The sequence below is a fragment of the Penicillium argentinense genome (assembly GCF_028826775.1).
Source record: "Penicillium argentinense strain IBT 30761 chromosome Unknown utg000009l_segment0_segment0, whole genome shotgun sequence".
Classification (NCBI taxonomy): domain Eukaryota; kingdom Fungi; phylum Ascomycota; class Eurotiomycetes; order Eurotiales; family Aspergillaceae; genus Penicillium; species Penicillium argentinense.
This window is the reverse complement of record NW_026622668.1, coordinates 1,818,932-1,841,789: the sequence shown is the minus strand read 5'-3', so window position 1 is coordinate 1,841,789 and position 22,858 is coordinate 1,818,932. Positions and strand designations below refer to the sequence as shown.

At 52.0% G+C, this 22,858-nt stretch overlaps 7 protein-coding genes across 7 annotated transcripts; 2 read left to right on the top strand and 5 right to left on the bottom strand.

Annotated features, from left to right (window-relative positions):
* Nucleotides 1-193: 193 nt before the first annotated feature.
* On the top strand, nt 194-2,369 carry N7532_008288 (Zn(II)2Cys6 transcription factor; the record flags this gene model as incomplete). Its single annotated transcript, XM_056620780.1, has 6 exons — nt 194-225; nt 305-888; nt 943-1,522; nt 1,575-1,712; nt 1,772-1,919; nt 1,974-2,369. 6 exons carry the CDS (start codon nt 194-196, stop codon nt 2,367-2,369), a joined length of 1,878 nt encoding a protein of 625 aa, XP_056471586.1.
* A 145-nt stretch (nt 2,370-2,514) lies between these two features.
* Nucleotides 2,515-3,805, bottom strand: N7532_008287 (uncharacterized protein; the record flags this gene model as incomplete). The annotated part of the gene is made up of 5 exons (XM_056620779.1): nt 2,515-2,833; nt 2,893-3,442; nt 3,499-3,535; nt 3,590-3,609; nt 3,664-3,805. The coding sequence occupies 5 exons, from the start codon at nt 3,803-3,805 to the stop codon at nt 2,515-2,517; spliced, it is 1,068 nt and encodes a 355-aa protein (XP_056471585.1).
* A 724-nt stretch (nt 3,806-4,529) lies between these two features.
* Nucleotides 4,530-6,020, top strand: N7532_008286 (alkene reductase; the record flags this gene model as incomplete). The annotated part of the gene is made up of 3 exons (XM_056620778.1): nt 4,530-4,787; nt 4,987-5,622; nt 5,688-6,020. 3 exons carry the CDS (start codon nt 4,530-4,532, stop codon nt 6,018-6,020), a joined length of 1,227 nt encoding a protein of 408 aa, XP_056471584.1.
* A 679-nt stretch (nt 6,021-6,699) lies between these two features.
* Nucleotides 6,700-8,838, bottom strand: N7532_008285 (NADPH cytochrome P450 oxidoreductase family protein; the record flags this gene model as incomplete). Its single annotated transcript, XM_056620777.1, has 1 exon — nt 6,700-8,838. The coding sequence occupies one exon, from the start codon at nt 8,836-8,838 to the stop codon at nt 6,700-6,702; it is 2,139 nt and encodes a 712-aa protein (XP_056471583.1).
* A 1,277-nt stretch (nt 8,839-10,115) lies between these two features.
* Nucleotides 10,116-11,813, bottom strand: N7532_008284 (cytochrome P450; the record flags this gene model as incomplete). The annotated part of the gene is made up of 2 exons (XM_056620776.1): nt 10,116-11,599; nt 11,669-11,813. 2 exons carry the CDS (start codon nt 11,811-11,813, stop codon nt 10,116-10,118), a joined length of 1,629 nt encoding a protein of 542 aa, XP_056471582.1.
* A 1,359-nt stretch (nt 11,814-13,172) lies between these two features.
* On the bottom strand, nt 13,173-15,475 carry N7532_008283 (DUF3405 domain-containing protein; the record flags this gene model as incomplete). Its single annotated transcript, XM_056620775.1, has 3 exons — nt 13,173-14,169; nt 14,243-15,094; nt 15,147-15,475. 3 exons carry the CDS (start codon nt 15,473-15,475, stop codon nt 13,173-13,175), a joined length of 2,178 nt encoding a protein of 725 aa, XP_056471581.1.
* Nucleotides 15,476-16,308: 833 nt separating this feature from the next.
* On the bottom strand, nt 16,309-22,333 carry N7532_008282 (proteasome activator BLM10; the record flags this gene model as incomplete). Its single annotated transcript, XM_056620774.1, has 3 exons — nt 16,309-16,371; nt 16,436-21,836; nt 21,903-22,333. The coding sequence occupies 3 exons, from the start codon at nt 22,331-22,333 to the stop codon at nt 16,309-16,311; spliced, it is 5,895 nt and encodes a 1,964-aa protein (XP_056471580.1).
* Between the last annotated feature and the right edge of the window lie 525 nt (nt 22,334-22,858).

The following is a 22,858-nucleotide window of genomic DNA, read 5'->3' as shown; positions in this document are numbered from 1 at the left end:
TCACATGATCCGTGGAATCGACACCTTAAACTTTTGGCTCCGGAGTCCTTCCCTTGTAACCTCCGCAAATCCCTCAAGACCAGCAGAGGCCAGCGCCAATTTGGCGTTAGATTCGTCATAATAACGGGCTACTGCTACAGAGGTTCATGCTGCCCAGCATACTCTCCGGTCATTGGCAACCTCAATCTACCCAATGAGGCTATCAATATCATGTGATGCTTGTCGGTAAGTTCCCATTGCTCAACACACCCGGACAATTCCATATCAACAACGTCTAAATTGGGTCTTCTAACATTGAATACAGTCGAGCCAAAGTCAAATGTGTTCATGATGGCAGTCCTCCATGCAGGCGCTGCGAGAGGACCAAGTCCGAAGGATGTGCCCTAACAGATCCCCGTGTCGCAAAGCAGGGGAAACCAAAAGGAGATGGAAGGGCCGGGAATTCCAAAAAGCGAAAAATCGCCTCTGAGCTGTCACCGGTCCTGGGAGGTGACCAAAGCTCTAGTAGGGTGACTCCTGTTCATCTTGCGCATGATCAGGTCAACCTCATCACGGCGTTGTCGCAGTCCACCGTGATCAGTGCGGTCGAGACCTACCGGAAAAAGTTCCCGGTCGCCAACTTTCTCCATTACCCATCATTGATTTCAGACATCTCTTCTCATTTCCAATCTGTGGATCCGATCTTTATCGCGTCTCTCTTATCGCTGTGCAGGCGGTTCATGATCGGCGATTCCCTCGAAGATGAGGAGACCTATGCCGATTATGCGCGAAAACACCTCGCATATCGGGTTTTGGAAGCCCCTTCATTATATCTTGCCCAATCCCTAGTCATCATCTCGTTCTATGAGTGGGGAACTGGACGTCCATACCAAGCGTGGATGTATAGTGGTGAGTCTCCCAGGAAAATGTTTGGCTTTCGGAACAATGAACTAATGTTAGCAGGTATGGCTACGTATATGATTCAATCGCTTCTGAAAATGGCGGATGACAGCATGGAACATAACCCCCAGGAGTTCCACGCCTCACAAACCCAGTACGAGCAGCTGGTCCGTACTTACTGGGTTTGCTTTGCGCAGGATTGCGAACTGAGCTCAGGAGCCCGACAGCACTTTGCCCTGTCGTTTTCGCAAATATCAGTGCCACTTCCAATCAGCGACAGAGACTTCACCTTTAATCAAGTTCCCGAAAGGAGACTGATGCCCGTCGATATGAACAAGCAATGCGCCTTTGCCCGAAATTTGACGATTGAGCACGGATTGACGATTGTCACTCGCGGATTCGACATATTTGTGCGGATATTGCGGTTTGCGAATGAGCACCGACGAGCTCTCGCTTCGTTGGGAGCAGACGATTCCGAGACATCACCACTGCATCAGACTTGGCAGAGACTCAAAGGGGAGCTGGACGAATGGAGGTCACTCCAGGATAAAACTGTCCGATATCCCGACACGACTGCGCAGGCACATGTAGCTCTTGGATACGGAGAGCTTTTTGCGTATATCAACTTGCTCTATTTCATGAGGTAAGTGCCAAGTCACCTCCGGCTTGAACTCACGTACTAATATCGGGTGAAGTATTTTATTTTTACATCGCGATCGGTTTCTATCTAACCTCAAACCGCATTCCGATGTTTTTCACGACATGAATGCCGACGACCAGTACGAACCTTATACAATCAAACAGCTCTTCGAGGCTGCGCAGCAAATTGGAGGGTATTATCAGCGTTGGAGAACTCAGAAGCTGCAGTTATGACCCCCTACTCAGGGTTTAGCGTGTTCGTCGCTGCGCACATCAATATGTACGGCACGATCGCCCCAGCACGCTACCCAGGGGGGCTTGAGAGAGCAGAAGAAGAGAAAAGCCAGAATCTGACCTACCTCGAGCGACTGAGCAAATTATGGCCAGTGGGTCGGAGTTGGGTGAGTCCTTTCGAAACACTTTAGCCCCCCTACTGAAACTAACTAGTGTTATAGTGGCGGACTGTACAAGAAGCAAACCGATTTTATGAAACGGTGAAGAGTACCCAGACACACACCGATTCTGGAATGCACAGCCCAAGGCGATTCGCATTGGCAGGCACACTTGACGAGTACGGTGATATTCGCTCGCGCCCGAGAGCGATGAGCACGGAGACAGGAAGCATCCAAGGCTCCCACCATACCCACCAGGCAACTTCATCACCACACCTCGAAGGGGATGCCTTGCTTCTTGCCCGAGAGAACGCTGCCATCGCAGGCCATCCGGATTTCGAGACCGACATGTTCCAATGGCCTTTTATTGACGCGTCGTGGTCTGCAGGCTTCGACGCGGGACTGGATGGGCTGTGGCATAACTCGGGGTTATTTGACCCGAATCCTCCCCTACGATAATATCTATCACTTAGTGCATATTGATCGACCTAGGACGCATAAAAACACAGTCATGATGTAATTGAACATTGCTCTGGGCAAGAATGACGCGATAATTAGGTATCTAATTTGTACAAAAAGAAACATTCAAGGGGGTCATTTAGCGTTAGCGGCTGTCGCTGTCTCTGCTTTCAACGGTCTGCTCCACCGCCACAGTCTTGCGAATCCCATCATCATTATATACCGAGTCGGTTGCCTCTGGCGCTCCAGCAAATGAGATCAGGTGGCTCTGGTCCCCGAAGTTGGGAGACTTGTCCCACTGAGAGTTATTCTTGGATGTGCCTCCCGACTTGCGGTCTCCCAGCTGGAAATCCGAGCTCTGGTTGTAGTACTTCTGCGACGAGTAGTTCCTCTTGTAATGGGCGAGCAAGGAGTTGAGGACGGGGAGACAGGCGCAAATGAGACCGACACCACCCTCGGCGTTTCTAAAAGAAAACAGGTTAGCGGACATATAATTCAAGAAAAAGATATTAGAATCACTTACCCAGACAGGATAACACACATGAAGACGATGGATTGGTCCGGGGAGCTGCCATCCTTCAGAACCAGCACCAATCGGTACAGACTGAAACCAACAGCGAAGCCACCGGCACCCAGTAGACCAATAACACGCAGCTTCTTGTTGCGCGACATCTGAAGGGACCAGGTCAAGGGCAGGGGCAGGACGAGAATGATGATGTCGCTAACAACACTGATGACGGAGTCGGCAATAAGAGCAGCGGCCTGGTCGAGGCAGGTGCCGCCACCTTCCAGCTCTTCGCCGAGCCAGTAGTAAGGGATTGGATAGCAAATTCGGATTTTGATAATGAGGGCGATGGAGTAGTAGATGCAGAGGGCGCCGAGGAGGATGTAAATGAACCACACCTTGCTGCGGTAGGGAGCGAAGATGCGTGTGAGGATCGATAGAAGGGCGATCTTAACGAATAGGGCCATCGGACAGTAAAGGAGAGTAGCGATGTAGCAGAACTTTTTGAATTGGATGGCCATCTCAGGACTTAGGTCCCCAATATGGTAGCCTCCACCATGGCGGCCAACTGCGAGAAGTATTAGCATTGTATCTGGACTCTATCTGGATTGCTGAGGGACCTACCGAGAATACTCACTCCGCAGTATCCCATAAACAGGAGCTAGATGTTCTGTTAGTGAGTGTTGAGTGATTTTCAGTCGATTATAGATAATACCCAGGCCACAATACAGGCATCTGATTTCCACGTTAGTCGGATATCTGCAAGGGGGTCCACCTCAATAAACTCACAATCCTCAATGCCCAAGTTCTGCTTAAACCGGAAACGAGTGTAGAAACGCAACGCAACAGCCCCGGATACAATGGGAATGCACAAGCATTGTACCACGAGGTTCAGCGTGTGATAGACGTCGTCTGGGTGAGCGACGGTCATGTTGGCAGCTGCCACTCACACACAAATCGATCGAGAAAACAAAGTTGGGGATGTCAGGGCACATAAAGGGCCGGACAGCGGATCACCGCTCGGCGCGAACCCGCCCGTAGGCGCTCTCCGACTGAAAATTATGAATGGCAAGACAAGTGATATCAAGTGGAGCCCAACGACTATTGATCCTCGTTCTCAATAGCGCGCTAAATCACTAGGATCGCCTGACATGCATCGCTGATTGCCTGCAGAAGCGATATACTTCAACGAAGCTCGGATGTCGGATTCTATTACGTGGCCGTGTTCCGATAGATGGTTCTTCTCGAGTTCCGTGAAATCCTACGAGCTCCACTCAGCGCCGAGCCACTGAGCCTCCACTCGCCGTTTGTAGGCAAGTGCTGTGGATATCCAAGCCTCGTATTTGCATTTTTGGGACGCCGGCAAAGTCTCATGCCCACGTTCAGTGCAACCGTTGTTTTACCAAGCGGCACATTGTGGATGTCGAATGAACCCTAAATTCTGGTTTGCCGAGTTGACAGTTTTGACAGGAGACAGGTGGCTTTGCGAGAGAAAAAAAGGGGGTACTCTTTACTAGTGGGAGGCGGTGGTGGTGGTCGGGCTGTCTCGTGGCCAGCCTCGTGGATTTAACGTTAAATCCTTGTTTCCATCCTTTTTCATAGTTAATCATAATCCCATTATCACTCCCGCCGCCCGCAGGTATCCCGCCGCCGCCATGACTATCCACTTCATCAGCGGCGAAGAGTCCGCCCTTTTCCAGCCCTTGACTATTTCCAATGGCGCCCTCACTCTTCGCCACCGTATCATCCATGCGCCGCTGACCCGTAACCGCGGGGTGCCCGCGAACCCTATCAGCACCCCCGACCAGCCTAATCGCATCTGGGTGCCAGGCGATCTCATCGCTGAATACTACGGCCAGCGTACCACCGACGGCGGCCTGCTCATCTCAGAGGGCATTCCCCCTTCTCTCGAGGTAAGTACAACCACTCTTGAATACCATTTGGTCTATTCTTTCCCTTATGAAGATCAAGGAGGCGAGAATCTTCGAAACGGCGCTATTTTTATACCACGCCGCTGCTGCCCGCAATTATCCCATTCCATGGCTCAGGCCTCCCCCATGTGGAGTCTCGCACTGTACATTCTGAACATTTTGGCTGACAACTCTACTCTAGAGCAACGGCATGCCCGGTGTCCCCGGTCTCTTCACGCCCGAGCAGGCCAATGGCTGGAAGAAGGTGGTTGAGGCTGTTCACGCCAAAGGAGGCTACATCTTCTGTCAGCTGTGGCACGCCGGCCGTGCCACGATTCCCCAAATGACCGGATCGCCCGCAGTGTGCCCCTCGGCTAGTGTGTGGGACTCGCCAACGGAATGCTTTTCCCATCCCCCTGTCGGCTCCACCGAGCCCGTCCGATACGCGAGCCACCCACCCATCGAGATGTCCGTGCCACACATTAAGCAGACGATCCAGGACTATTGCACCGCCGCCAAGACTGCCATGGACATTGGTTTTGATGGCGTCGAGATCCACGCTGGCAATGGCTACTTGCCCGAGCAGTTCCTCAGCTCCAATGTCAACAAGCGGACTGATGACTATGGTGGCTCGCCGGAGAAGCGCTGCACCTTCGTCTTTGAGTTGATGGCCGAGGTTGCGAAGACGATTGGCGAGCATAACCTGGCTATTCGTCTCTCGCCGTTCGGTTTGTTCAATCAAGCCCGTGGCGAACAGCGTCTGGAAACCTGGACCCATCTGTGTGAGGGTCTAAAGAAGGCTCACCCCGCTCTTTCTTATGTGAGCTTCATCGAGCCGGTAAGTTGCTTGTCACCTGTTATCCTGCTCCTCTTCATGACTGATTGTTCTTTTTGTTGGTGTAGCGCTACGAGCAAATCTTCAGCGAGGATGAGAAGGACTCCTTCCTCCAGAGCTGGGGCTTGAAGGATGTGACCCTAGACCGCTTCCGGGAGATCTTCGGCTCAACTCCGTTCTTCTCCGCCGGAGGATTCGACGATAAGAACTCCTGGGGCATCGTGGAGTCAGGCAAGTACGACGGCCTTCTGTTCGGTCGCTACTTCATCAGTAACCCCGACCTGGTGCATCGTCTCGCCAAGGGCCTGCCCCTGGCGCCCTACGATCGCACTCGCTTCTACGGACCGTTTGAGGATAATGCCTTCCACTACACCGACTACCCGGCTGCTGGCAAGCATTAATTTTACACTGGTGTAGGTATTCAAGCATGATATTACGATAGACGAGCTCCATTATATTCATTGATGGGAAGTATAGAATTAGATTATCTCCCCCGATTTAAATTTTATCATCGACGCAGTATATTCGAATTGGAATTGGTCACTTGTAGATATTCCGGTGAAAGCGTTATAGGTGAATCCTTCCGGGCTGAATTTTGGCATGCAGCTCGCAATCTATTAAGAAAATACTAAGGATGCAGGGGGCCCCATTCATCGAAATCCTTCAGGCGTGATCGGATGTCAGCATAAAATTATGCAGGCGCCTAGCTCTCAGGAGGCGCCTTATGGCTTGTGCGTTTCGAAAGTGGTGCAAGCCACTACCGATCCAGCGTCACCTATCCCGAGGCACCGGTAACGATGTCGTGCGGGTCCGAATGGCTCGAAAAGCAGCCCAGTGGTGCCTACTTATCGATCGGCTGTGTTTTCGTAATATTTTTCCAAGCTGGACCGAGAATTCCGAATCCTGCGCATGTGAAAGGCATTGTACCCAACAATGGAAGGCAAGGAATCTCGAGTCGTGTGTGGTATGTGCGTGATTTGAACGATTCGCCCTTAGAAGATCTTCAACTTTTTCATAGCCTGACTGGCGCCGCCAATCCAAAATATTCAATCATGACACCAAATTCGACAAGAAAGAGAATCAACCCCAAACATCCTCCTGCCATTTGTTCTTCTTCTTGACAGCCTTGCTCCAGTTGTTCACCTCATCCTCAGACCAACCCTTCACCTTGGCCATGGTAGCCCCTACAGCCTTCTCGACCTCGCGAGCCATACCTGCCCGACCGCAGACATAGAAACTACCACCCTCATCAATAAGCTTGACAACATCATCGCCAAACTCAGAGACTCGGTCCTGCACATATTGTCGCGGGGTGTCCTCTTTCCTTGAAAATGCAGTCACGATGCGAAGCTTGTCGCCCAGGGTATTCTGCATCTCTTCCAGCTCCTCACGATAAATGAAATCCTCTGCCGGATTGCGGCATCCGAAGAATAGAATCATTTGCCCGACTTCCTTCCCGATCTTCTGGACTTGGCATCGCTCGGATAGGAATGCCCGGAAGGGCGCCAGACCTGTGCCGGCCGCCACCATGATGAGAGGTGTCTTGCCGGTGATGGGCAGCTTGAACTTGCTTCGGCGGATATGTGCGAAGACCTTTCCGCCTTGCAAGGCGTCGCTAGGTCCATTGAGGTGGTATCTGATTCCGTGCGGGTGCGGTTGGGATTGGGCGTGCTGAGAGATGGCGAGGAGGTAGTTGGACGTGACGCCGTGGATGAGTTCGTCGGAGTTGTCTGGGAGAGGGGTCGTGGTGGCGATGGCAGTGATGGAAGGCTTGCGTGGGGAGACCACACTGCTTGATGAGATGGAGTAGTAGCGAGGACGAATGTGAGGTAGAGTTTCGACAAGGTATGAGAGAGGGATATTAGACCAGGCCTGACCTGGGCATGCTAGCTGGAGGAGACGGCCGAGGTTGAGATGGGTGCGGTTGATGACGTTGGCATAGTAGTCCTTGTCTTGTCCAAGCTGGAGAAGATAGCTCTTTGCCTCGGGGGTTGGAGCAAATTGGGCGAGGTCTCGGACGTTGTCACGGTTGACAGGCGCGCAGATCTCGAGGTAGTATCGGAAAAGGGCATTCGTGCTAGTCGGCGATGGAATGGTGACCTTGGTGGCTGAATCGACGGCCTTGATGTGAAGAGGGATGTCGCTTCGCGATGACAATCCAACTACGTGGAGTAGTAGCTCGACTTCAGCGTCTGGGTTTCCAGGCCAAATGGCGAGGTGGTCACCAGTCTTGTAGGTGAGGTCTGGTTGACTGGTCAAGTCCAGGTCCATGTGCAGACAGTGTCTGTCGGAGGAAGTAAACAACTCTCGTGATTTAGAGATGCTGAGTGTCCGAACGGCGGAGGATTGATTGCCCTTGGAGCCCTCGGAACTACCGTGAGGCTCGCCGTGATGCAAATCGATCGGCTCAAGCGACTCGTCCTCCTGCACTAACAAGCTCGGCACATACTTGGCCTCGACTTCCTGAAAACCCAACTGTTCCTTGAATACTGTGAAAAGATCATCTTTCCACGTCATGAAGTTTTCTTCGGTGGCACCCTCGGCATCATTTGCCTTGCCCACCGGCATGAGTGCCTTGGCTCCGAATTTGTCCAGCCCTTCTACCACCACATCGACAACCCGGTTGTAAAATTTGTAATTGGTGTTTCCGAGACCAAATGCAGCGTAGTGCAAATTGGACAAAGAAATATCGCCAGCCTTGTTAATCCAGCTCCAGAACTCGGCAGTGTTGTCGCTGGGGTCTCCCTCGCCGTAGGTCGAGACAATGAACAAGGCGAGCTTGGATTGCGGGATCTCAGTGATGGAGATCGGGTCATAGTCGGAGAGGTCTGCAGTCATGCTATCTTGTCCCCATCGTATGGAGATCTCTCTCGCCAAACGATGGGCGAATCCCTCTGCAGTACCAGACTGGGATCCCCAGAAGACGACGATGTTCTTGCCCGTCTCCTCGAGCTTCTGTGCAATATTCCTGGTTTCTTTGCTAGCGTTTGCACCAGCCTGTCCGCCATTCTTCAATTGTGGTCGCTCATACGCCAGGTATGCGTATGGATCAGGTTGGTCCCAGAGGTATCCCCGGGATAGGTAGGCACCCGATACTCCGGCGATGATGGCCAGAGCCGAGTAATCAGCCAAACCGGTCGGCGTGGCATACTTGGAGAGCTCTTCGAGCAACTCCGGCGAAATGTTCCATTGTGATGCGAGCTGAGCAAGAGATGCCATTGTGTACAGAGATGTCGGGTCTCTGGTTATCGTCGGATCAACATATATATCGAGAAAAGAAAGAAGAAAGAAAGGTCTATCAGTGGAAACAGAAAGTCCAGTCGAGCAAAATCCGGGGCCTCTCCGACATTCAAATATCTTGACCAGAGCCTACGCGAGACCCTCACAACTGAGTAAGATATCCCGATCAGCGTTGAGATCGGGGCAAAAAATAGGCATGGGATCTGCATCATCTCCAAAATCACCCCTCGTGGCGGGGCAAATTGCCTATCGCGGCGATCTTTTCGGCGGTTATTGACAGTCGGGAACTGAAGCAGGCCAAACGCCACAGCCTGGGACCTCCCCGTGGGGAACGCCGTGTAGGAAAATATCGCCCGATTCGGCCAAACAGGTAAATTGGCCAGCCGCAAGATGACGCTACGGCATCCACCTCGTCGTCTCGTCCTGTTTCACTCGGTCGGTAGGTAGAAACCGGTCGGATCAAGACCGATCCTGATATCATGTATGCCGTGCATTTTTAGTTCCCTTATCCATGTGTTCAATAGGGAATTGTTGGTCGGCGGGCGCGGTCGGCTCGGGCATTTCGGGCAATGCAGTCGACTACAGGCGTGCAGGTGACGAACATGTTGCTGCATGGCCAGGCTGTCATATCCCAAAATACCCTGACTTCGGCGATGGGCATTCAAAACAGGAAAGTGGCGTTTCCAAGGTTCCCCAAGCCTGCGATCGCAATGGAATGATGCAAAGCACAAGTGGTTCATGTGGGGAAGGGCTGGCTGGGCACGGGGTAACTTCCCCGATGGACAATCTCCCGCGGGGATTATCACCCTGCCTACACTCCTACCATTGCATCTATTTGAAGTCCCAGAGTGCATCACCGATGGCGGGGTGTCGATCTGAAAGCCGATGGGGATCTAGCTAAACTTATCAATCTCGCGCCGCATCTTTTGACGCGTGTGATTTGCCCGAGAATGTCAGGTTTGCGTATTTGCAGCGCAGACTGCTGGTCATAGCTTCTTGCGGCGTTTTTACTACAATCAACTTTTCAAAACTACCCGCAAGAATGATGTATTGAATCGGATATTCAGTTAAGGCAATCTTTAAAGATATTCAGTTCTCATTTTTGAGCATCCATAAAACAAAATGAACCATCTAATTCCATATCTAAGGAATACCATCATCAAATCATGCAATGTGGTATATATCATCACAAAAAGTTGTAAAAAGGGGAATCATGTCAGAACGTAAAGGTGACCCATCAACCAATCACAGTCTATTTATGCCTCAGCACCCAAATCACGTCGCCAGATCTTAACCGGCATATCACCCAAGATCAAGTTCATCGTCTCTTCCCGCTTGAGTTCCCAACCAGGATATGCGAGAGCAAAGTCATAGCGATGCACCATGGACGCGATCGCCTTGGTCTGTTCCAGGTACGAAATATTCCGGCCAATGCACGACCGGGCGCCAGCGGAGAATGCAATCAGGTAAGGCTGGAGGGCCTTGCCTTCCTCGCCGAGCCATCGTTCGGGGATATACTGGTCGGCGTTGGGGAAGATGCTTTCGAGACGATGGGCGACGAGGGCCGACATGCTCACGGAGGTATTGCCAGCAACCCACTCTCCGAGAATGTTGGTACCCTCGGCGGGGGTTTCGCGGGGCAGGCCGTGTGAAGTCGGAGGGAAGATGCGGAGAGACTCGTCGAGGCAGGCGCGCAGGTATGGCAGATGCTTGACCTTGTCGTAGTCGGCGACCACCTCGTCTTCGTCCAGGACGGCATCGAGCTCTTCACGGAGCTTGACCAGGGTTCGTGGGTTACGGAGAAGTTGGTACATCACGTTGGCGATGGCAATGGCGGTGGTGACACTGCCGGCATTCATCATGATGTTGCACTCCGCAACCACCTCGCCCCATTCCAGGTTGTTCGGGTTACCATTCTTGTCCTCCATCAAGGCCTGGAAGAAATCGTCGAGCCTCTCGCCAGCCTCGTAGCGGCGCAGACGCTCGAGTCCTCGGCGCCACATGATGTTCTCCCAGTTCTCGGATGATGTTTGCATCTTGCCAAAGTAGGGGATCACATTGACCATTTTGTTGAGAGTTGGGTACCAGTCGTAGTTCCACAGAATGAGAGACTGTTTTCGCGCGGTAGGATAAAGAGCCTCGCGAAGACTGGTCTGATAAGTCGAGCCATCCTTTCGCTCAGCGACACACATATCATTGCCGGCATCAAGGAAGCCCAGGTGCTCCGACAGACCGATATCGGCAATAGCATCGAGGGTGAAGAAGTTGGTCCAGCTACGCAGGTCAAGAGTCAGGTCCTTCGGGTCGGGGGCGACCTTTCCAGATGCGACATCTTCCTTTGGAGCCACGGTGCAGACTTTATCGAAGTGTTTGAACATCCGCTGGACCTTGTCGGTGACCTTGAACTCCCAGCTCTCCAGGTTCTTCAAGGCGTAGGCCGAGGAGAGAACCTTGCGCTTGCGGGCATGGTCAGGCTTATCGACAACATCTGCCAGGTTGAAATGGCTACCCGCTGTAACGGAGTAGGAGCCGTCCTTGGTGCATTTCGTGTTGTGACCGTAGATGTCTTTGATGGCTTGGGCGTGTCCATAGGAGAGCGTGTTGGGGCCGGTCCGGATCACAGGGTGCTTTTTGTGCAACTCAGATAGCTCCATTGAACGGAAGCCTCTTGAGGCCATGAACATGAATGGCAAGGCAGAGAAGCCCGAGATGGGAGTGAGGTTGGGGTATTTACGTAGTCCTGGTCTCACTGTCAGTCACTCATCTTCATGTTTGGAAGCTTCACACCATCGATTGTGTCGCCACATACCTTTAGGATCACGGAGATATTCAATATAAGGCACAACAATAAAATAGGCCACAGAGAACAGAGTCAGTCCGATGGCATACGGAGCCACCGAGAAAATCGACCACATGCTGTCGGGATGGCTGATGCTTGTCGCCAAAGAAGCCATGATGAAATGAAGGAGAAGTCCTAGACAACTGAAGGGGAGTCTTTGGAATCTCAGTGTTCAAGATGGAACAACTTGCTATAAAGAAGAAGTAACGAGAATGAATGTTCGGATCCAGAAACAGTTGGACGGCCATATAAATAATCTTCGTGTCATGTCCACACCCTTGGCAGAGTATACCCGCGGGCCCTTCCCCACCATCAGCCGGACTGGATTGGAGGGGTGCCTTTTCGCCTGGCCTGGAAATACAACCCGTCATCCTCGACGACAATTGCCGCCAGACGGGCTGAGATGCTAGTTTAGCGCTGGAGGAATAAGCATCCCGTGGTCGATCATGACTTGCATCGAGTGGTGTCAAGACGTCGGGGTGGGTCGGTCGAGGGCGGGGAATATTTCCTCGCTCGAGAGGGCAATCATCCCCGGCGGACTGCCACAATTGTGACCTGCGGGGTTCTTAGCATAGAAATCCAGGGAAATTGAAACCCTGAGCTGCCCAGATGGCATCGGTGATCCTCTTCAAGACCTTTTCTGTCATCTCCACGTTTCGTTCTCCGGGCCGAGAGGACGGACGATTAGGGGGTGCCCCGATATCCTTACTTGGTCCCCAGATCCTTACTTGGTCCCCGGACCTGGGGATCCAAATGCATTGTCTCAGATGCGGCCGATTGGTTTGCAGACCCCATTTCTGAATTTGAATTGTAGGCTCGTTCTGATAGACTATTGCCGTTAAGAAAAGGTTCGCCTGGCCGTCGGTCGGGCTTAGCCAAGATCGAACTTCCGATTGTAGTTTCTGATCGGTTTCAGGGATGGCAACTTCTAAGGTGACTGACGCGTCGCGATTGGGTAGATGGTCCTCGTTTCGGACCCCAACTACCATCTGGTTGCTTGCCTCGACCTTGTCCTTTCCAGCCCCATCTTGCCCAAGGCCATCATCAATTCCCTGTCGATGCTTCTTGCGCGACCTCGTGGGGAAGGGTGGTCATCCTGGCAGGTATCAAGCTGTCAGTAAGATCGTAGGCACAACTAGGTTGAGAGTTCTGTATCCTCGAGCTCTGTATATGCATCGGAGATATGTGTTATGGTTGCCTCATCAGCACGGAAGAGGACATATTGGAAAGCGGTCCTTGACCTCTATAACCATGCGTAGTGAGCCTCATCGACCTACTCCCGACCTCCTATAATGCGTTATGTCTCTTTATTTCTTGTCCCAAAAACTTGGTCAGAAATCAAGTTGGTTTAGAATAAAGGCACCAAAAAAGGCCTAATACTCTAGCAACACCGTCATGGTATGACAACAAATAGACGCGTTGTATTAAGAAAGTCCTCATCTTTCTCTGACTCGAATCTCACGGAACAGCTTTGTCAGGCCCAAATCTCCTCTCGGTATTCTTGACAGTATGAAGAAACATCGAAGGGAAGCAATGCCGACCGTAACGGATTTCTGTTGACTGTAAACACCCCAATGTTAGTATCAAGCACATGAGGAGGAACCAGCAGGAGACACGACATACCCTCTTCCCCCCCTTCATTCTCTGCAGTTCGGAATCCCAGCCACCGCCGATACAAGTCCTCCGCAGTATGTGTCGTGAACATGTACGAAAGCCGATACATGATATGGTCGTACAGGTGGTCAAAGTTCCAGATACTATCCGGTCCCCCATTGATATTCTCGGGTGCACCCCGGTTGTAAATGCGAGCCAGCTCATCCGGTGTCCACTGACCATCCGCATAGATCGGATGGGGCACGTGTACAGCCTTGAGGCCGTGATACATGGCCCATGAGGCACCCGTCATCTCCGACGCAAGGCCCAGTCCTTTCGTTGCTTGTGCGTTATGAATTAGATCCAAAAGACGTCTTGAATATCGACCCATCGTGATGACCGCAGCACGACGCGGGGTGTCGAGGCCGTATCGAAAATTCCAGATCATATCGGGGAATGTCCAGGATGTATCCTTGGGACTGAAAATCGGGAGAAATGTGATCATGTCTGCTTCCTCGCCCACTCCCCATGTGTAGTTGTCGTCTGCTGGGCGTGTGGTCGGCGGGTCGGGGCCGAGTGGTCGAATCCCGGTGCCAAATATCGGTCCCCAAACTGTGTTGTCGGATATCTCTTTAAGACTTTCGTCGACTAGTTGAGAAAAGTTCTCCCACGGTCCGTGTGTGCCAGGGGTGTAGAAGTAGGCATTTCGCTCCCAGAGGTACTTCCGTGGCTGTTTCTTGGCAAAGGAGATCACTTTATCGAGGAAGTGATAGACATGTCCAGTGTGACGGCCATCCATCTCTAACTGCCAGTAGAAGTCGAAATTGGGATATAGCTGTGAGAATATTTCGAGAGGCTGGTGATGCTGTAGAATAGGACTAGAGTGAAAAGGCATCAGTATAGCCATATAGCCACATCCCCAGCTGGGGCTTCTTATGGAGCTTATCTCACCTGTGCTCGGCAATCTTGGGATACCACGCCTCAAGCAGCTTATTGTTAAAGAACAAGGCCATACTGCGGAATTCTGGCGGAATGGACTTCCGGAGCCGATCCATGGTCCTCGCATCTGAAAATATGGGAAGATCGTCGTCCTTGACATGAATAAGGAGAAACACCTCATATTCCGCTCCAGAATGCAAAGACAACTCCATTATCAAAGCCCGCAGATATTCACGGTGGTTCGCCGTCCAGATCATCGTATGCCAGGCTCGAATAAGCAGCGCAGATCGACTATGATACCGTTTCTGACCAGGGAGCGGGACATCGTACGAATCGTAGGTCTTGCGTGGAGGCTGTCGGAGCTCGAATGACAGCGGCCGTACTCCTGAGTGATTGATCAACGAGCTGGGGTGGTACCGGTCGGCATTTCTCTCGAAGCAGAGAGACTGCAGTTGATACCAATCAATGTCGGACCAAGGCACCTGCGGCGGTCGAGTGAAACCGGTAACATCCTCCTGACTCTCTTCATCGTAGCCATAAGCACCAAACCGCGAGTATCGGTCCGTACAGACATTCCCATCCAGCTCCATGGCTTCGTAGGACCCGAAACGAGGCTCGGGAAATCCGATTTGGTTCCCTTTGTAGACTAGCATCATGTCTTCGAATCGGGTTCGATCGAGATCTCGACCTCGTGGGCCCAGGCATGGTCGGAAAACTCCGTGGTTTTCTTTCTTCCATTTCTTGCTGTTGTAATCGGGGTAGGGATCGTAGATGGACGGGGTGGGGTGAGGAGGATCGTCGGGAAAGTTGAAGACGTTCGTGCTGGTGAGGGTCAAAGTCCCGCCGAGGTAGAACCGCTCGTCCCTTGAAGGTAAGTTTAGTACTGTCTTCTCCCTCTCTCATGCGGCAGACAAACCTCTTTGAATGAACAAAGCCCATATCATCCACATCAACCTCCATCTCTAGTGTACTTTCATCGTCTTCGGGATTCCCAGGCACATACTGAATACCATACGTTTCTCGATATTGACCAGGCCGAATGACGCCCGGTTTCTGACACGAGCCGAAAATAGAGAGGAGCGACAGTTCAGGATGAGCAGAGAGGCAAGAGTACGTCTCGATGACAATCAAAGCGAAAACCAAGCAGCCAAGCCAACGCATCCATGTCGCCGGACGCAACCGCAGCGACCTTCGAGTTCGAAACCTCATCGGGCTCTTGCTGCGTATTGCTAGGATCGGACTCATCGTGGGATGCTTGGCTAGATATCGCACAGGGGACGCATGCTCCGGTTGCTTGCAGGCATATGGGAAGCACGCGGCAGTGAAGAAATCGAAAATGTACCAAGTTATCCGAATGAGCGTTTGATCATTGCGCTGGCATTTTGTTTTCCTGGATTGGACCCATAGTGAGAGTTAGGGACAGTGTGCCGAGTGTTGGAGACAACGATGTCATCAATACGTGGTCTTGACTACAATCTCTCCGATTATCTGAAACGGGCATTTGAGCCAGACTGAAATGTTACCGATTATCGAATTCGATACGAGGGATTTATGTGTTTATTCTATAGAATATCCCTAAAACCAAAATCTTTGGTCATTACTGGCAATATCTAGTCAACGTAGTACGCCCAGTCTCCAGCTTGTGCACTACCATGCGGAGCGTGTTTCCATTGCCCCGTGATAGAAGACCATTCAGCCCAGGCATGAAAAAACCGGCTTCTAGAAATCATATTTTGAGTGTTTGTGTCATATGGTTTTATTATCTCTACGCCGGAATTCCAAGGCTTGAGTATTTTAAATGAACAATGGAAATTCATTTCTTCCAGATAGCCGACTCGGGAATTTACAACACAAGCATGGTCGGGAATACGAAGACTCTGGACCCATTCTCTGCTCCGACTCAAGTTCTGTTGGAAGAAAGCCTGCATTAGTCACAGGCTCACTCAAAACATCTATGGTTGTACTCGACAATGGTTGTATTCGTGACAATAATCTGACAGGTTCTAACTTACATGAACAGGTTTGCCATCCAAAAGAATCCACCCCTGGGTATTACACAAACAAGAGATTCGTTTGGATTAAGCAAAGTAGCTCTTCCAAAGAACACCAGAAAGATCCTCCAATTGATCCGGAGTAAATGCCTTATTAAAGAAAAAAAGTTAGTACATGCATCAGGGCCATGTGTCCAATTAGATTGTAGCTTACCTTAGCATCAATATGCCAAGTATCCTGGCGGGTCTTCTTGAATTCACTGATGATCGTCTTGACACTCGAACCCACGACGCCAGGGTCACTGGCAGCGCGGATGCTGATGGTAGTCAAGGCTTCAGGCATCCAGTGCGGCGGAGGACTATTGTACGGGAATGCCTGAATGAGCGCGCCCAGACCCAGCACAGCACCGTGACGGACAATGATAAGACGGTTGTGCTCAGGAGTGGGGGTGCCAGTGCCGGAGGAAACTGCAGAAGAAATTCCAGAGCGGAAGTTCTTCGGCTTCTTAGGCAAAGGATTATCTGCCAGAAGCTTGGTGAAGCGCTCCTGGAAGCGGCTGACCATCTTGTCGCGCAGGAAGACGGGCGAGCATCGAATCATGCCCGACAGCGTAGCCGAAGCGCCGGCGCGGACTTCATGCTGAGGGTCCTCAAGCATGGACGCAATGCACTCGAAGAGCTTGTCGCGATCGGCCGGGTCAAGCAGGAAGAGACGACGGAAGTAGATGATTTGGATGTTGATCATGACACGCAGACGCTGGTGCCATGAGGGCGAGGTCTGGCCGATACGGATAAGGGATTGAATGAACTCGGAGTTCTTCTCCGCAGGGTAGGGGATGTTGGGGAGATGGCGGAAGACATGGTAGGCAAGGGACTGCAGTTCTGGATCCTCCTTCACATCCATCATGTGTAGCAGTTGAGCAGTGAACACATCGGGGAAGAAGGGAACAAGCTGAGTGCACTCGTGGGAAGACAAAGTCGAATCCAGCCAGAGAAGCACCGTCTTGCTACCAGAAGTGTAGGAGGATGGCGTTTGTTGTCCAGGAGTTCGGGACTTGCGCCATTCTTCAATTCGAGCGAATACACCGCGGACCATGGCCGAAAACTCGTCAGAAGGTGCGTAGGGGTAGCTACCCACGGATGATGCGGACTTCTGATCATCCAGGAGGTGTTGAAGATCTGGGTATGACTCGTGATACCTCGTGCGGTAGATGGTGGCAAGGGTTTGACCCATAGCCTCACGAACGCCCTTGTAAGGATGATCCAGGTGCGCGAGAAAGTCTTGAACGATCGGCTTTTCAAGCTGGAAATGCCAGCCAGCATCGATGATACACTGGTGGAGTAGGTTGATCTTCGAGCTCTCCTTGAAAGCTGCGTTGGTAGACATATCCAACCGGAAGCTAGCCAGCCAGTCGACCAAAGGCCATGCTCGGCGGGGATCGCGGCATTGCAAGATCATGTGAAGGAAGGTTGTCCAGTAGCCAGAGTTTTCAGGTGTCAGGCCATCGGTGAAAATCTTCCTAACAATTGGAAAAGCATATTCCCAAACCAGCGAGCGGTTCTCGACACTGGAATCGGTCACAGAGCTGATCAAAGCACCGAGGATTTCAGCAGTAGCACGGTGCTGGTGCTTGTCGCTACCATCTTCGAAGACAGCTTGGATTTCTTGTTGAATGTCCTTGAACGAAGCAGCTGTGAGGCCATCACGAAGCATAAGCTCGAAAGCATAAAGGAGCATCATGGCGCACGACATGCGGAATTTATCGGCAGAAGGATCCCTTGGCTCCTGCTTCAGATAATGGAAGAATTTGGCAAACCACTCGCGAGTGAATTGCTTGCCCATTTGCTTGCGCACGTTCCATTCAGTCTCGTCATACTCGATGTCCCGCGCCACATTGGACTTGTAGGCAGGCAAGGTCTTTCCCCAGACCAGCCAGCCAGGGAAGTCATGGTCAACATAGTACTCAGCCTCGGGTTTGGCAAAGCTAGCAAGGTACTCATGCGTCCAGTCCTTCTCATCCGGGCGAGTTGCGACCTTGATCTTCGATGGGAAGTGCTGATGGCCCAAAATGTAATTTTTGTAATCGTGAGTGCAAATAGCACGCACATCGATCATCGTAAACAATGCAATCAGTGCCTGGGAATACATGCCTCGCAGGCCGGGGTGGTCGTCGATCGAACCGAGGGTGACAAGCTCAATCAAATTCTCGCTAGCGATGTAGTCAAATCGGAGGCCCATCGTGATGACAATGGTCGCGGCCCTGCTAGCGATCTTCCAGTGCGAAATACGCGCCAGGTTGACCAGCTCCTCGGCAAGATCGGCCTTCTTCTTTTCAATTGCCGCGCGCTTCTTGTTGATCATCTTGCGCTTCTGCTCAATATTCTCGGTAACATCCTCACTAGGAGCGACAGCCTCCACGATTTGTCTATCCAAAATGGCCATCCTTTCCATGGCGCGACCATAGTCCATGATCTGGAACACGGCACTAGAGCAAATCTTCTGAACGGAAGGCTTGTCAACAGCACTAGCGTCGATGAAAGTACGGATCAAAGTCGGGGTGAACTTCCAGTTACGTCCGACTGTCTTGGCGACACTGCTCAAAAGCAATGAAAACAGAGCACCCTTGATGCGCGCATGGTCGTTCTCTTTAACGCCATTCTGGAGGGCCTTGAGAAGAGGAGGGATGACGAGGTTGCGAGCCCCAAAGACTGCCTTCAGTGCTGATTCGCCCGCATTCTGGGCGTTGCGTCGGGTTTCAGTGTAAAGAGAGACGCAAGACTCGGCAAGATCATAGAGGAGAACTTCGTCAAGCTTAGATCGCCGGCGCGGCGCGGCATTGTGACGAAGACGTTGCAGGTGGTAGACATTGGCCCTACGCACGAGCAATGCCCGAGGGTAATCTTTCCGGATACCGCTCATCTTGTAAGGGTGAATATCGGCCGCGAGTAGTCTGGTCACACGATCCAGGACATGAGCAGATCGCTCGATACCGACATCGACAAACCAGGACCGGAAGGCTGAGTAGAGCGCACCAAAGGAGGCCACATCATCCTCTTGCTTGTCACTGAGGAATCGGTGGGTCTCGTGCAAGACCCAGCCAGCTCTTTCGCGAATTTCGTGAATTGTAGTATAGAGAGGATCTCCCTCTTGCAGAGGGTATCCAGTCGGGTATGAGAAGCTTTCCCTGATGACGGACTCGTCGGTATTATCGAGAGCAGCATCGAATTCCATATCCGTTCCATTTGAAGCCGAGTCATCCACCATTTCGAATTCACTTGAGACAGTGGATGCACCGTTGGAAGAATCCGACGAGGAGTTCGCGGCCGCCTTAGAATCGAAGAGGACAGAGATACCGGACAGGAGCAGTCGAAGAAGAACCAGATTACGGGTAACTTCATCGGACCACTCTTTGCCACTTCCGTCTCGTTTGATACTCGAAGTCTCGTTCGTCAGACCAGTCAGGTGCTTCAGAGCCGACTCAGCCTGATTCTTGAAAACTTCAACGGCAAATTCCAGCTCCTCCCGCTTGGGTACATGCCAATTAATGTTGAGATTGCGAACATCGGCACTGTAGCTCCAGTGCTTGGGCTCGATACCTTCGGTTGTATCTGCCTTCTCATAAAGAGAATAGTCACTGGTGTAGGTCCCAGTCAGATTCAGCAGGAGGTGATGAATGTAATTGGAGATATGGACGGTGGGGATTCCCCGGCATGTCTTTTGCATGTACACTGCAATATCAAAGAGCTCTTGACGATGAGCCAAGACGGCGTCTCCAACATGGACAACACACATGCTCAGCATACTAACGTTCCAAACCAGACCACGATCGCGGGGGAGGACATCCGTGCCAGTTGTCCGAGTCGACCCGGCACCGTTGTCTTCGATTTCGGTGCGAATGGCTTGGGTGAGAACCGGGATAAAGCGTTTGAGAGCCTTTTCGGGGTTGACCTTGCACAGCGCATTGCAAATGAAGGCCATGGCATCTCGAGCCTGGTGGATCACGTGGTTCGAGACGAAGTCGACAATCTTGGACAAGGCAATGTCGTAATACTCCGGTGACAGAGAAGCAAGGAGGGGCATGAAGGTAGCAGGCAGTGTATTGACAATGTTTTCCTCGGGAGACCCATTGCGAACCCTGGTCACATCGGGCAAATTCTCGAGAAGCGTAAAGACACGACCAAGGAAGGAGATGGTAAAATCACCGAAACCACAAGTCGATGAGCGCAAAATCATCTCTTCGGTCGCGTCGTCAAGCTCAGTGTCATAATTCAGCTGCACGTCTGAGCCCTGTTCTTCCATTCTCTCCATTTCGCCGGTAATCCACTGCACCGCGAGCATGTTACAGTTGACGTCCTCTCGTCCCTGGGCCATATCAATCATCGGAATATTGTAGCATGCCGACTGGATAAATGAGAGGGCATGGAGTGACTTTTCCAGGTCATTCGCGTCAATACCAGGCAGCGCAAGACCGAGTAGTGTAGTCATATGGCAGCGGTAGCCCTTAGTCCGAGTGATGACCCGGGAGAGTACTTGCATGGCGCGGAGGGAAGAAGTTGTCCGGTGAACCTCGACCAAACCTTGAAGAGAAGGGTAGATTCTCTGCAAGGCGCCGGGAAGGATCAGGTGTGGCTCCAGGTAGGCAAGACCTTGAAGCGTGGACAGGGAGAAAGTCATGGCAGTACTGCTTTTGGCGTAGATGCCCATGAAGATTACGTCCCTCAGGCACAAGACAAAGCGGCACTTGAGTGCTTCATTTAGTCGCCGCTCAGGAGGCACCTCCAGCTCTCCGCTTTGCTCGCGATTCCAGCGCATCACAAAAAAATCTGTCAGATAATAAACTAACTGCGAAAGTGTCTTGGTCCAGCCACCCGAGTTCGAAGGGTGGAAGAACGTTTCCACCGCTTGAATGAGTCCCTCGAGCTGTGTGAGTATGGAATCCTCCGACTCAAGACAAGCAGGAGACAGCGACATCACAATCCAGCGGGCAATGTGGTGAGCCACGGGATGCTTCCGCGTGTCGCGATCAAGCATTATACCCAGACCAGAAGAGATATCGACCAAGGCGCTGTATGGCGAAGTGGACTGTCCTACGGGAATCTCCAGCAGCCTCAGAATTGCAGTGAAAATCAGTGAGGACTGTTCCTTCGTGAATATACCATGTTCAGAGAACGGAATGTGAGCAGCTGTCAGCGAATCGCGGGCCAATCGAGACAAATAATCGAGATATGTCGTGTCAAAGGTCTTCGAGCGTCCCACCAAAAACCAAAGATGGAAATGAGTCGGCAAATGAGTTTGCGGGAGGAGGTCTTGTCGGTCTGCGGGGGCAGGTGATGTGGGCAGCAAGAGATTGACCAATCCCGCAACCACGAAAGCGCCTTCGGAGAATGAGGTGGTGTAGTGAGGAAGGAACTCCTCGAGCATGGCTGGTAGTTCGCAAGGGTCGACGAAGAGCTGCGCGAAAGCGCATAGCTTGGTCAGCGTCTTTACATTCCGCTTTAGGTTGGTCGAATGGACGAGGCCAGACTCGGTGGGGAGGACAAAAGCTTTCAGTTCCTTGTAAAGCGGCTTCCAGTCTAGGGTCAGGTCTTTCACGGGTCGAAGATAGTGCTTGCGCCTAGATAATAATTGGAATTAGTGTTGGTTCTCCTCAATCCATGTTTGCCGAGAGGTTGTTACTCACTTGGTAAGAAGCATGAACATGCTTGCAAAGCGCTCCGAGACACCTGGGTCAATTCCCGGAGCTAGCGAAAGTTCATAGTATAGCTTTACCAGGTTGATCCTTTCCGTTCGAGTGGGATCAAACTTCAGTGAGAGCCATCCTCGAAGCTCGCGTGTCCAGTGCACAGCCCCCGGGTTGAAATCACCGGCTTCGACTGAAATGTAAAGCTGTTTCAAAATCTCTTGCAGGGTCACTTCTCGCTCTGATTCATCTTCGAGGGGGTAGGGGAGGTATTTGAAGTATGGATAGGTGCGCGGGCGGACGCGGGCTTTCGGTTCGCCACCACCGTTTACCGCGGCGGGCTCACCACCGGGTGAGGTAGCGCGGGAGATCTCTGCACCATGGGAAAAGTTATGGGATGTGAGAATCGCCTTGGGGGCCGAGGCGTCCATAATCGCACGCGAGTGAGAGGAGAGAGGATGAGAGGACGGGGTGGAGATGGGGCGAGGGAGGTGTTGGCGCGGACGTCAGATCGGGCTCTAAAACCGCTACGTCAGCAACCGCGGAGGGTCAAAAATCGTGGATGTGCATGCACAAGGCTGCCGCAAGATGAGAGGGTGATAAGTTACCTTTTACCACGAAAATCGGAGTTCCAAGCCCAGTGATGCGGGAGTTGAGGCCGGAGGATGCGTTCCACACGGCCGGGTGCGCATGAGGTACTGGGGCAGTCGAGACGGTCGCAGTAGTTGAAGCTTGAGATAGGCTGGAGATCCGAATGGGGGCCAGATCTTAGTAATCGGTGAGGGTCTAGGGGCGTTCGTCTTTTGAAGGGGAATCTGATGTTCGTGGGGAAGTGTCGAAGGAGAGGTCGGCGAGACCTGATGACATAATTCCACGTAAAGAGCTTTGGCCCTGCAGCTGGAGACCCGCGTGGGAGCAACAAAAATAGATCGCCCTAAGCTGGTGGATATTCGGTC